Below are 14870 nucleotides of genomic sequence, written 5' to 3' on the forward strand. Positions count from 1 at the left end.
AAAGGAAAGGAAAGGAAAGGAAAGGAAAGGAAAGGAAAGGGAAAGGAAAGGAAAGGAAAAGAAGAAAGAGAAAAGTGAAGAGAAGAGAAAAAAGAAAAGAAAAGAAAAAAGGAAAGAAAAGAAGACAATGTGAATTGATTTCTGGCAGTCATGAATTGTTTTGTTTTTTTTTTCAAAAGGAGAATGAACTGTGTGGGATTTCTTTTTTTCAGAGTATGTTTTAACTAGTCCTGCAGACACTTTAATATTTCCCCAGCATCGACAAAGACACCAGTGTGGGAAAGGACTAAATGTTTCATTTCAGCTCTTCGTCAAACAATCCTAATTTGCCCAAAAGAAAAGTAGGATAAGACCATACCCCATGGGCTTAGAATTTAAATTGTTCTGAGAGGCAACTAGAGTTCCTTCAAATCCTTCTGAAAGCCAGCAGTCAGGCATTCGGGTGCTTCCCTACTCCTCATCCTGAAGCTCTGAGATCAGTGAATAATGACTGAAAGAAGCACTGAAGTATATGAGAGCATCAGTTTATACCTCTAAAACAGACTCTAAGGAACAGACTTCATGATAACCTAATCAATAGGAAGTAGATATAGCAACCAGAGGCCTACTGTTTTACAATCAATCAATATCCATGGACTCGCCATCTGTATCAGTCAGATAATCAAAATTTCACCATTCTAGAATGAAGATACTTAAGAAATCTAATTCATAATCAGATTTCTGCTTAATGATAAGCAAGTCAGGGCAAATTGAAATAAAGAATATATTTTTATTAAGCTATGGTAATCTTTTGCTTCTACCTTTCTCACTCTAGGGAGTCTAAGCGCCAAACCAACCAGGATGTTCATGTCAGTGGCTCAGGTCATTTTCTCCTTGTATAACACTGAACATATAATGACATATTTTTACTTTCTATCCCCTTTATCTGAAATAAAAAAAAAAAATATGTCCCATCTGTTTGTACTTAATATTACCACATCTTCCTTCTTTCAGTTATATTATGCAGCTATTACCAATATCTAAGTTCATAAATTCTCTTAGATGGGTTACATCTCAGGGTGAGGACTTTCTGATAACATGTAGAGCAATCATCTATTATTTCCTAGGGCTAGCTATCTTAGAGCTATAGATAACTGCCACCACTGAATAATTCCCAATTTATAAAAAATCCCTTTTTGATAGCTTCTCTTTTAATATTTACCTATTTCTTTTTCCTTATTATTTAATATTCACCTTGGAATCTACAACATATTACAAACGGTTGGTGGGTTCTCTCTCTCCTCTTTCTCTCTCTCTCTCCTTCTTAGGAAAGAAAACTTTTCCCATAATCCGCACATGGAATTCCCCCTATATCTCATTAGTCTGGGCTGGGTTACATACTCATGATTAGAACAGTTATTGGCAGGGAAGTGTGACATTCTCATAACTGGCTCAAAACATGTCCTCTCCACTGCTGGAAAAGGACATACCTTCCTGAGCACAATACCTTCAGAATGCAATCCCTGTGCATTCCCTGAACAAATGTGTGTTCTCTATCAAGAAAAAAGGCCTGGGCAATGACCATTCAATATGCAATAAAACAGTCACTACCACTAGAACCTATCAATGAAGTATTTTTGAAAGTCTTGGTAGTCCAAAATATCTTTAACCCAAGGGCTCTTTCCTTACTTTGAACATTCTCAAGGGTCTCTACTTTTACGGTTTAGTTCATGGATTCTGTATTTCCATTTTCATATGCGCTAAGTATTATTTCCAAGTAATTGTCAAAGTTGGTGCTTAGGAATGGTTACTGTTAAAATCTAATCTTTTCAAGCCTCCTCCACAGTAATTTGCCCATCACTAGAGTTCCTTTTGGAGTGAATACCCAATATGCCAATTGATGAGTTAATCACAGAGATGACAACCCTCAAATGGGAATACAAAAATTCCAGGAATATTCAGTTCAGGTATGTTTATAATGGCATAAAACACTAAAGAGATTAGACCGGAAACTAAAGAAAAATGCCTGCATTTTAAAACACAAATGTAAAATGCTATACTAGTCACTGGCAATATAAAAATAAAAAAAAGATTTAGTTGCTATTTTCAAAGAATATATAATCTGAGGAACAAAGAGAAGCAGAGCAGAAACAATTATAATACACCATAAAATCTGCTGCAATTGAAATATAAATAAAATGTTGTATTGACACAGACAAAGGAATGGGTTTAAAAAACAGGGAGTAATTGGTTAAAAGATCAATAAGCAACAAAGAGTTGCTTTGATTCATCTTAATGCTATAGTAAGGTAGAGGAGAAAACATTGTGGGTGGCAAGATGTTGTATCATGATCAGTACAGAGGATAGAGAAATTGGATGTGGGATGTAGGGGTGTTTTTTTCTTTAAAGAACATAGAGGAACAAATTGTTACAACACAAAAATGTTGTAATATTCGCCTTTTCAAGAAATATAATAAATTGTATATTCACATTTTAAAATGTTTATCACATGCTTACTCTGTGCTAGAATTGTGGTAGGTATTGGGAACACAACAGCAGACAAGAGAGGCATGGCCCTGCCCTCATGAAGGTAACAGTCTAGCAAGGAAGTCACATCTTACCTAAGCAATGATAATGAAATGTGATAAGCACTGGTAGAAGGTAAATCAGTTAGGACTCTTTCAGTTGCCAACTGGAACACACACACACACACACACACACACACACACACACACACACACCCTGACTTAAACAAACAAACAAACAAACAAACAAACGAACAACAAAAGTGAATGCATTAGCTCATACAATGAAAACCTCAGGCATATACCTTTGCCTTCAAATGATTTTTGATGCAGGAATTTAAATGTTTTCACCCAAAACTGGTTCCTTTGTCTTCATCTTTTGGCTCCCCTTCTCTAGGTTGGCTGCATTATCCAAACTGGCTCCCACCTTAGGGAGTCAAAATAGCTTTAACAACCATAATCTCACATCTTTACAACAGAAAAAGAGAGTCACTTCTCCAATAGGTCCCCAAGAGCTCTGAGACTCATTATGATTTTATCAGCTTGGATCACACACTCACTCTGAGACAATGATCATAGCCTGGGAAATGTGATACAGAGATTGTCTAGGCCAGTATTTATGGCAACTGTCTCACAGAAACAGCTACTGTATTATGTCAGATTCAGGCAACATACCCACAATTATTTTTCAGAGCTACATTTAGATATCAACATGCCAATGTTGTTACTGAGCATTGCAAAAAGGTATGAATACCATCCTGAAAACTTTCCTCTTTCATAGATAACACTGATGAATCACAGAAACTTATTGACAACTAATGTATTTTCCCGTTTCTCTCCTTTGAATATCAAACCACAAGAATCTAAAGGAAGCATTCTACTATCAAAATACTGTAATTCAAAAATTGAGTTCTTCACCAAAGCAGATAGTATTCAACATAAACTACTATATAATTATATATATAGTACATAACTATTTTGAATTTGTATCATGTAACCCAAAGACATTTATTTATTTATTTATTTATTTATTTAATATCTTTCTGAGAGGAGGGAAATGGTGGTACCAAGGAAGGCTAAAAGGTTGAATCCCTCAGGAAGGAGAAACCTAGCAGTGTCCTAAGTTTCAAATCAGTTAAACATCCCATTATATATGATCAGCCCCAGATCTAATATATGTCAAATGTCAAAAGACAGCTATAGAATAGATCTTGAAATTCCCTATGGTCACAGATTTTGTAAAAAATTATGTTATATTTGGGGAGAGAAAAAATGAAGATAAGGAGAAAAGGAAGGAATTCCGGCAAAACAAGAAGGAATAATGTCAACTCTAAGCACCTTATGTCAAACACCTTGACATAGGTACTTATTCCTCCAAGGTAGCAGTTTACAAATTTAATGTGCATCAAATCACCTGGGAAACTTCTTTAAAATACAGATTCGGAGCCCTATTCTCAGACATTCTGCTTCCTTAAGTTCTGAATGGTGCCTAAGATCCTATCTTTTTAAGAGCACTTTGGGTGATTTTGGTGCTAACAGTCCAACAAACACATTAAAAGAAAATTAATTTATATCTAAATCAAAAGCTGCTATACCTAATGAAAACAAAATCCTAGAAACTACTATGTATTGTAAGAATAGAGAGAGTGTACATATCAGTACTGTCTCTCATTCATGAGTAAATCTGACCAGCAAATCAGTTCTGCTTTACAAATGCAGGCATACATAACACAGATAACATGTATGAAGATCAGTCCTTAGAGGCATACAGACAATAGGGTTCAAGATAGTTGTGTCCCTGAGAACAAATATTGATATCATGGAGATACGATGAATTTTGGAATGGAGGACAGCAAGTAGGACTGCGTAAGACAAAGGACTTCAATCCCGAAGTTATTTAGAGGTCAGGTGCAGAAATCTCTGGGGCAGGCATCAGATCAGCATTATATGCTCTATCTGTAAGCATTTTAGCAAACTTTCCTAACAAATCTTGAGTTCTGGTTGATTTCCAAAATGATTCCTGGAATGTTGGAATACCTCATCTGTAGAAGGAGTGACTAGTAGGGAATTGTGGTCATCCACATCTCCCCATACAGATCCAATTTCTGATTCATTGGGTTACATCATGTAATGTGATCAGAGAAGAGAGCGAAGTATAATAAGCACTCAAACTACTATTCTTGCAAATACCTGTTCATTTTCAAATCCACCAGTAATCCAAGGACTCTGCAGTGGCTTTATACTCTCCATTAATTTTTCTACCCAATCTATCCCCATAAAGTTGATTTCTGCTAGACTTGCAGAAATTTTCTGTACTATATATTTTCACAAAGCCCCAAAATCCATGGGTAATAACTGAAGATCTAAAAATTTTCATCTATGAAACTTATAAACTTATAAATCTGGCCTTATAAACATATCCAAAAGACAAACAAAACAAAACAAAACAAAACAAAACAAAACAGAAAAAAACCCCAAAAGACAGCTTTGACAATAATTCAGATGCTCAGAAAAAAATGTTTCATATTGCAATGGTCCATATGGGGGTTGTGTGTGCGTGTATGTTTGTGTGTGTGTAGTATGTGTGTATATAGACAGCAGTGTAATATTTCAAGCAAAAAATACATATTTATCTCTAATGGGAAACTATCTCTTTTCCTTTTAACCAATCTTAATTTATTTTAGGAGAGGGTAGAAGATTAAAATCAATACAGTATAATGATTAAAAGTACGGATTTTGAGTTGAATTTTAATCCCAACCCTGACATGACTTTTAAGATTTGGGATAAGCTTCTTAAATCTCTAAGCATCAGTATGCACAGCTCTAACATGGACACAAAAATACCTACCTTCCAGGATTGTTGAGAGTATTAAAAGATATAATGTGTGTCAAGCACTTAACACAGTGACTATAACATGGCAGGTAATGACAATGATGATTTTGATCAAATATTTACCATAAAGAAACCAATTAGGAAAAAAAGACACATTCCTTCATTAGTTTCTCATGTATCTTAGAAGAATCAACTTAAATGTTTTCAGAAAGCATTTGAAAATTTGTTAAGTGACTTAAAAGCATCCTGAACTTCTTGCACTTCACAAAATAGGAAGACCAGAATAGGCAGAGGACAACTTTTTACCTACCTATAACTATAATTCTTAGTGAAGATGTTGATTCTTAAAACAGTTACCTACTATCTGTGTTGAAAACAAAAGCATGCAACATTTCTACTCATTTCCACTTCCATTTCTATTTCCATGCAGCCCAGATAACTATGTTAGAAGGACAATAAGGCAACTGAAAACTAAATTTACCTATAAAAGGGCAACCAGAATACTTATGATCCTAGAAACCCTATATTCTTGACAACACTAATTGTCCTCCAAAAATTATTCTGTTCTACCACATAACACCTGATTTTTAACTGGGCATTTGACCACCCAAAATAAAGACTCCTTTATAAGTCGATTTGGCCAAGTGACCTGGTTCCTCAAGTCAAAAAGATATAAGCACAAGTTTATTGAGGCAACTTTTAAAACTTTCCTTAAAAGGTAGCTGGCACATGATCTTCTTGCCTTTCTCCTCTGTCCTTCTCTCTTACCTGCTAGCTAGAAAATGAACATGCTGGCTAATGGGGGAAGAAGCCATTGAGGACTAGGAGACCTTGAGAATAGAGGCTATCACAGAAAAACAATAAGCCAGAAGAAGGCTTGAGTCCTAAATATTTTGTAAAGTAAAGCTACCATAACATGAGTGATCTCTTTTGAGAGAAAAAATCATTTCCTAAATTTTAAAAGTTATCATTTTTATATCCACCATTGAACCTTACCATAACTGTTTCAAATGAAGAAAACATTTTAGAAGAATGAGATTAACCTAGACTCTCATGAGCTGAATTAAAATCCATGCTCCTGAAATGCCTACACTTTAATAACCAGCAGTGGCATGAAAGCATGCATCGCCCTGTTTGCAGAGCACGCGCACAAATAGATTTCTACTTGCAACATCCAAATTATGCATATAATAACTGTATCTGTTTTTAAGTTCCCAGTTATCCTCAGGACATTATTTATCTCCATAATTCTGAAACAGAGATGCTCCTCCACTCTCTCACCACTCTTATAATCAATCCAATAAAAACAGAACCCATCACAATCTTCACTTTTCCAATTCTGAATTTCTGTGAAAACAGACTTCTCTATCACTTTCATCTGGCTAACTGGTTCTCAATTCTTCTTAATGAAAACCCATGATTTTTCCCTCCTTTAAACATTTCAATATTACCAACATTATTCTTTCATATATTGTTATTTTTAATTTAAAAAAAACTCTGTGATTTTCTAGACTTTAAAGATATCCACTCAACTTTTATACTTCTCAACTAAAGAAGACTAATGTTTTATTCTGTCACTGACATTTTTATCCTATGTGATTCTTTTTTTTAACATATTAATTTATTTACTTGAGAGAGAGAGAATGTGGGGAGAGGCAAAGGGAGAGAATCTCTAGCAGACTCCCCATGGAGTGCAGAGCCCAACCCAGGGTTCAATCTCAGGACCCTGAGATCATGACCTGAGCCAAAATCAAGAGTCGGAGGTCTAACTGACTGAGCCACTCAGGCGCCGCCCACCCATTTGATTCTTTTAGTGTTCTTCTTTGGCACTTTCAACATTAGGTTATAAATTTCCTGAATATAACAAAATTTTCCAGTGAAAAATGAAGAAACAAAAGAACTCAGCATATGAAAGAAACAAATTGTTAAACCAAATCCTCATGCTTATTGTAAAACATCTTTCCTACAGATAATTATATATGCCTAAGATGAAAGAACACTTCAAAATAAGCATTCCTTCCCCTCCTCTTCAGTATTGCTGCGCTGAGGGCAATGAGACAATAAACTGAATCATACCTCTCTCTCTGCTTCCCCTTCATTACAAGGGACTGGAGAATTTTCAACGGAAAGTAGAATAGTGTAATATAGTTTTAGGGTCTCATACTACCACAAGCAGTATCCAAGCACTTTTCCACTTGCTAGCTCTATAACCTCGGGAAAGTGATTTAACCTTTTTCTGCCTCAGTTTCCTTACCTAAAAATTGGGATAACAATAGTATCTTTGAATTGCGTTATTATGAAGATTAAATGAGACAATTTATGTAAAATAATTGCCATGGCATCCATCACATATTAAGCACACAGTAAACAGATCTCCTTACTCACAACAATAATGATACTGTCCTCCTATAATCAGGCCATGGTGGCAACTGTGAATGACACTGATAGAGCATTGGGACACTTACTCATAAACATAGTGCTCTGCACACAGCCTACCCCCAAAAATCTACACATCAAAATCTATACACAATCTACTAATTGTACACATCTGAAATTTTAATTTAAAAAATATATACTGCAATATACATTATATGAATCCCTCAAGTGTAGAATGTAGCACTTCAATTTTGACTGCCTTACATTTTAAAGAAGTATCACATCAGTATGTTTAGCACCATTTGAGATATATTGAAGAATGTACCAGAAATGTAACAGAGCCTGTCTTGTAGAGCTTACCCTAATGCTAATATCACAGACATATTTGCCAGCTTTTAAGATCAAACATGCTATTAAGACAATATAAGACCAGGAGATAAATTGTAGAATGGGTTCCAAATGTTTTACAGAGGGGGAAAAAGATAAAAGACAAAATTCAAGTTGTGAAGAAAGATTCTATGAAATATGTTGAAAATAAACTAAGCATTGGAGAATCTTGACTAACTCTTAGCTATTTCATTAAGCCAAAAATATCCCCTTAAAATGGGCCTGTTTCTATTTCTCTTGCATATTTTTATTCATTGAAAAAATTTCTGAGCGTATTCATGTATTGAGGATTATAGAAGTCACTGGGAATACAACAATAAACCTAGTATACTCCTCTCATAGAAAAAGCCTACAGGAATTCCTGCCTTGGTATTGGTGGAGTGGCTTGCTGCAGAGCCAAATTTCCACAGGATTTATCTGAGATAATTAGAAAAGTTGGAAAAAACAAAAAAAAGTGTTTGAAAATAGAATAATTTGAGTATCCAAGATCCTGGAGAGAAGGGAGGTAAATTGTAGTACTTTTCCCTTCAAGATATTTGTCAGGCTACAAGAAGGTCAGGATAAAGAGGCAAAGCAGAAAATAATGGCCAAATGCTAAAAACCTGATTTGAGTTTTGAACAGTCTAATGAGAGCAGAGGTCTGCAAATCAGACAGCCCCTGATAAAAGGCCCAGACCTCCAAAAGGACTTTGAAAGGGCCAGACTTTAGGATTAAGGGCAAAGCTCTCATAAAAATCCAATGTTGACCAGTTCAATTCAAGACCAAGTAAAGTTCATCTGTTCCTGCTCTAAATGCAGAGTAAATTAACATTAAATCCTCTCTGGAGAAAAGATAACATCAGATAGAACTTTACAAATTTATCTCTGATTTTTCATATACAATATCTGGCACTTAATTTTTTAAATTATTAAGCATGCTAGGAGAGAGAGTTAAATGCTCAGAAATCAAGGAAAAAAATTGGAAAAAAAGGAAACAGATTCAAGATGATGCAAACTTCGGAGTTCTCACACAAGGATGTTAAAATAACTGATTAATGTTTTCAGAAAGTAGATGGGAAAATGGAGAAATTGACCAGAAACTGGAACCAATCAAAAATTCTAAAATGAAAAAGACAATTATACTAAAATTAAGAAATTTATAGACATTAAACAGGAGATAAGCGAATAAGAACTGGAAGTTAGGTCAATTTAAAACATCCAGACTAAAGAACAGAGAGAGGAAAAGATGAAAAATAAAGAAAAGGTACATGAAAGATCTATTGGAGAAACTATTGAAGATCTAAAAGGAGAGGAGATAGTGAGGCAATATCTTACGTGATGTTGCCTAACAATATTATAAAAACAACAGACATCAATCCACAAATTTAAGAAATCCAAGCAGGATAAACACAAAATAAAACAAACAAAAACATAGTAAAACTGCTGAAAAACAAAGATGAAAAGAAAATTTTAAAGTAGCCAGAGAAATAAAGATGTAAAAGATAAAAGAGTAAAGCTTCTGTAAGATAATATAGTATAATATATTCATGACTTTGGAATACAGGAAGATTTCTTAAGCAGGATGCACACGCACACACACATGCACAAATTAATCATCTCTTCATCAAGAAACACTATTACGACAACAGAAAGAGTAGAAGAACATATAATCAACAAAGGATTTGATTCCAAATAATCTAAGAACACATGAATCAGTAAGAAAAACATAAACCCATAGAAAACTTGAAGAACCATTAAAAAGAGGATGGGGCACATACGAATGACCATTAAAGATATGAAAAAGTGCACAACTCCATTAGTCAGAGAGATGCAACAGGATATCACTTCACAAGTATGGATGGCTAAAATTGGAAAGCTTGACAATAGTAAGACATATCTATGACCAAGAGAAACTGGAGTTCTCATATTTAGCTTATTGAAGCACAATATGATACAACCACTTTGGAAAACTTCAGTAATATCCTCTATTACTGTAAAATACACACCCTAGGACCCAGCCTTTCTACTTTAATTCACTACCTAACAGAAATGCATGCAAATGTTCGTTAAAAACTATACATACATACTCACTCACAACAGCATTAGTTAAATAGTCAAAACTGGGAACCACCCAAATATCCATTCAGAGTAGAATCGATAATTTTGCTATATACATACAATAGAAGGCTACCTATGATGAAAAATGAAAAATTACTATTTACAACAAAATGGGTATATCAAATAAACTTAATTTTAAACAAAACCAGGTTCCCTCAAAACACTATACCATATGATTCCATTTATATAAAGTTCAAAAGACCGGACAAAGGATATTTATGGAGAGGAGGAGTGGGTAGTGATTGTGAAGGGCACAAGAGAAGCTCCTGGGATACTGAAAATTGTTTTATTTCTTGTCATGAGTAGTAGTAATATCAGCATGTTCACCTCCGAAAATTTATTGAGTTGTATAATATGATCTGTGTTCTTACTTTAAACAATAATAAGTTATATGCTCAGTACCATGTTAGTTAAAGGATATGAATATCTACTGATTTAATTTATGGACTTCACTTGCCATAGACACAGTACATCCAAAAAAAGGCGGGGGGGGGGTGGGTAGATCCTAACACAAGAATAAAATATAAAAAACCAATTCATCCTCACAGGTGCAAGAGGGCTGGGTAAACCTCAGCCCTGGTGCCTGTGCCAGGTCACCACACCCTTGGCACAGCTGCCCATGTGCCATGCTTGCTTTATAAAAGAACACTTTGCTAACTTTCTAAGACTGTAGACCAAAACACAAAATTCTGTTTCTAAGATAACATCCTGTACCATACCTTGTTTTACTTTGGCTGTCGACCTGGAACAGTCATCGCCTCCATCATTTTAAATGGAGGGCTTTTCAGTGCTACATTTATGAGTTTCTCATTTTTTAAGTGGATAAACCTGGCCAACACCACAACCCTAAATACTTTTACTAGAACAAGTACCATCCACTACAGACGCGTCTTTCATAGAGACAAATCTGGCTTCTTGATACTTTGGTCTGGCCAACAGATATCCCGCCAGGTTTACAGTGAAAGATCAGGGTTCTCGGACAACAGCATGAGGAATATTTCCCGTCCAGGAATGAGTGAATTCGGATGAGAGTTCGCAGGTCTGGCAAGACATCACGTGGACTAGGCCAAACCAAACATCGAGTGGAAAACTCCACTCAGACAGTATTCCGTGGGTCCAGGCCCCCTGCAGCCAGCCCACATATGCAACTGACGCTACTTAGTAATGAAGCAGGAGCCAAACAGTACTGCACATACTGTACAGAGAATGTGCCTCAGCCAGGTGGAGGAAAGGATGACAGGACCACTGGGACACTGTCCCAGGTCTAATCAGAAAAATACACTCTGGGTTTTTCCAGGACCTCATAATGCCAGAAATATTTTGATCATGGAGTTGAGATATTTTGAGCATAAATGGCTTTTGTGACCCATATGTCTAAATATTTTCCCTTTTATGCTAGGAAAAAAGAAACCTTGGTTCACAGCTCCACAAAGTGAAAAAAAAAAAAAGAATGAAATAAAACTTTACTTAAAGCACAAATGGATCCTACCAGATTCTGCCATCTCCCTTCAACCTTCTTATTCCTCAACTGCAAAGTCACTAGTTAGGAATAGTGTTGCTATAAATTTTGCATAGTGACAAGTACACTTTTCATACCTAAAACTATTAAATATTTATTCATACAATTTTTACATCTATTTCAGTTAACTCATTTTAAACACTTTTAAATGTGCTATATGAGCACTTCTTGAAATTGTGCCCCCAATAAGAAAGATTTCATAAAGAAAGAAGACAAATTGATTCAACATATCTAAATCTGCACTTGCCACAACGTCCATATTACTTCTCTCCATTGCTATGAATAATTGAGGGTGGTCTGTGTATCTACTTTGAAAGTATGTGACATTTACCCATTATATCTGAAACTGGAAAGCATGAAGATGCATATATGTGGCAAATGCAGAGCAAGATATTCTCCCCAAAAAAGTGGAAATCACTTTACTTACAGTATATTGTAGTAGACTTCACAGAACAGTTCAAGATGCCAGAAGATTCCTAAATGTGTAAAGAAAAATTAATTTTTAAAATTCTGTGAACTTCGAAGATTGTACAGATATATAAAACAGTTACATCACATGCACTAATATTTCTACGACTAATGATGGCTATTAACATACAATTTCCAAAACATATATATATATACATTTCCTGACAGATAAATTCTTATAACTAGAACAGCATAGTTTTTCTAAATAAATATAATTCACATTCATTGAAGTAAAATCACATTTTATATACATCTTCTCAACGAGTAAGGAAAGGGCCAAAAATTACTGTGAGCTATTAACTCCAACAAAGGGCAGTTACCTTCTGCTGTGCTTCCCCATGCTTTCTTGGAATTCCACATCACCCCATTTTGCAACCGTATTTTTTCAATCATCTCATCTAAAATTCAAAGATTCTAACCCTTCTCATAAGAGACAAAGAAGGATGAAAGACTGCTCCCCAGGTCAATTTACTTGCTAAAGAGCTAAGTATTTCCCCAGTATTCATTTTCCAATGGCAAAAGTTTTAAGAAGGAAAAGAGATACGTTATTTGGTTCAATCCAGAACATTTTTGACTGAAATATTTTTCTTTTTCTTTTAAAATAATATCTACAATTCCTGTAGCCATTTATAATTTACAAAGTGCTGCCCCATGTTATTTTGTTTAGTCCTCACCGGAATAGGTTTTCAGACTATGTTTTGTAGATGCAGAAGCTGAAGCCAGAACCTGAATCTATGCACCCAACCCCAGCACAAAGCTTTTTCCTCTTGACCACAATTGCTCTGAATATGTGAAAGTAAGAAATGAGGCTGCTTAGAAATCTCTTTTCTTGGGTGAGAACCATAAAGATGCATGATTTAAAATTAAGAGAGTTCTCAACAATAGCTAAACTTTGGAAAAAGTCTAAGTGTCCATCAACTGATGAATGGATAAAAAAGGTGTATTATATACATACATATACACACACCCACATACACACACACACACACATGCATGCACACACACACATGCATGCACACACAATGGAATACTACTCAGCCATCAAAAAGAATGAAATCTTCCCATTTGCAATGGTGTGGACGGAGCTAGAGTGTATTATGCTAAGTGAAGAAAGTCAGCCAGAGAAAGACAAATACCATATGACTTCATTCATATGTGGAATTTACGAAACAAAACATATGAATATGTGGGAAGGGGGAAAAAGAGAGAGAAGGAAACAAATCCTAAGAGACTCTTAACAATAGAGAACTGAGGTCTGACAGAGGGATGTGGGTGGGGGATTGGCTAAATGGATGATGAGTATTAAGGATGGCACTAGTTATGATGAACACTAGCTATTAAATGTAAGTTGACGAATCACTAAATTCTGCTCCTGAAACTTATTACACTAACTAGAATTTAAGTAAAAATTTGAAAAAGAAAACAAACAAATAAATAAATAAAATGAAGAGAGATACTAATGGAGGTTGAAAAGACACTTAGCAGTTCGGACTAGACTTATGAAAAAAAAAATTTGATAGAGAAAGGAGCGCTGAGACATGAAAGTGATCATTTCAGCCTCTAAGGAATTCACCAAAAAATGAGAACCATTTTAGCATTAGAAGGACAAATGCTAAAGCAGAGGTTCTGACTGGTGCTACAAAAAAAAAAAAAGAGAGAGAGAGAGAGAGTCTGGGATCAAAACACTACATTTGTAGCCATACTAAGGATAGATCTAGGTAAAACCTGCTTGTAACTGTAAATCAATAATATCTCTAGTGTAGTCAAGTAAAAAAGACCTTTTAAAAAGAATTTGAGTATAATAGTAAGATTGCTGAAGGACATGGCAATTTGAAAGAGGTTTATGAGGAAAACTATACTATTCTCAAGCAAAGCAGGAAAGCTCATGGTCTGAAAAGTGTAACTGAAAAGGACATTGTGAACAAACTTAAGTTGATAAGCTTTTTTTTTTTTTTAAAGATTTTATTTATTTATTTATTTATTTATTTATTTATTTATTTATTTGACAATGAGAGAGCACAAGCAGAGGAAGCAGCAGAGGGAGAGGGAGAAGCAGGCTCTCTGCAGAGCAGGAAGCCCAGCTTGGGGCTTGATCCCAGGACACCGGGATCATGACCTGAGCCAAAGGCAGACACTTAACCCACTGAGCCAGATAATCTCTTTTAATTGTGCTGTGTCAGTTGAAATCAATGTTGAGTTTCCTGTCCTTCTAGATTGAATGACTTGAACTCACAATTCCCATAGCTTGTAGAAGCATTAAACATCCTCATGATCCCCCTCTACCTTTATCTTCTACTTCCACATGTGCTGTCTCAGTGTTTCACTGTGTCAACCAAATTGTGAACTCATACCTTTTACTGGTTTCAAAAAAATTAAAATGAATATTACCTTTTTAAAAATCATATTCACACTGATCATTATGAGAAATAGAGATTACAGATTTCAAAAGATTCAAAGAGTATGACATAGCTCTAATTTTAAAATTCATCTTTCAGATACCATTTTTCTCAAAATTTCTCTGACAGGAATGGAATTTGGAGGTCCTGACTTCATCCCTTCTCTAGCCAGCACCTCATCTAGTCTCCCAACCTGCTGACTACTCTTGTTTTTCACTGACCTCCTCTTTTTTCTCATTTTCTTCTCTCACCATCTCAGGAAAGGCAAAATGTTTCTTGTATCAAGTTA

The 14870-nt window shown here is 35.2% G+C and overlaps 1 protein-coding gene across 7 annotated transcripts in view; it reads right to left on the reverse strand.

The window, feature by feature from the left end:
• LOC148109375 (uncharacterized) overlaps positions 1-14870 on the reverse strand; it is a 540493-nt gene that overhangs the window by 287636 nt on the left and 237987 nt on the right. For all 7 annotated transcript variants that reach the window (XR_015725973.1, XR_015725974.1, XR_015725971.1 and 4 more), the window contains exon 5: positions 12145-12193. Coding sequence is in view for 2 of the 7 variants with exons in the window: in XM_087865176.1 (XP_087721302.1) it covers positions 12145-12193 (49 nt within the window). In the remaining 5 variants the exon portion in view is untranslated. The remainder of the gene's footprint in view (positions 1-12144; positions 12194-14870) is intronic.

Source organism: Ursus americanus, chromosome 10 (assembly GCF_024610735.1).
Source record: "Ursus americanus isolate L20-20 chromosome 10, mUrsAme1.1.p, whole genome shotgun sequence".
Lineage (NCBI taxonomy): Eukaryota > Metazoa > Chordata > Mammalia > Carnivora > Ursidae > Ursus > Ursus americanus.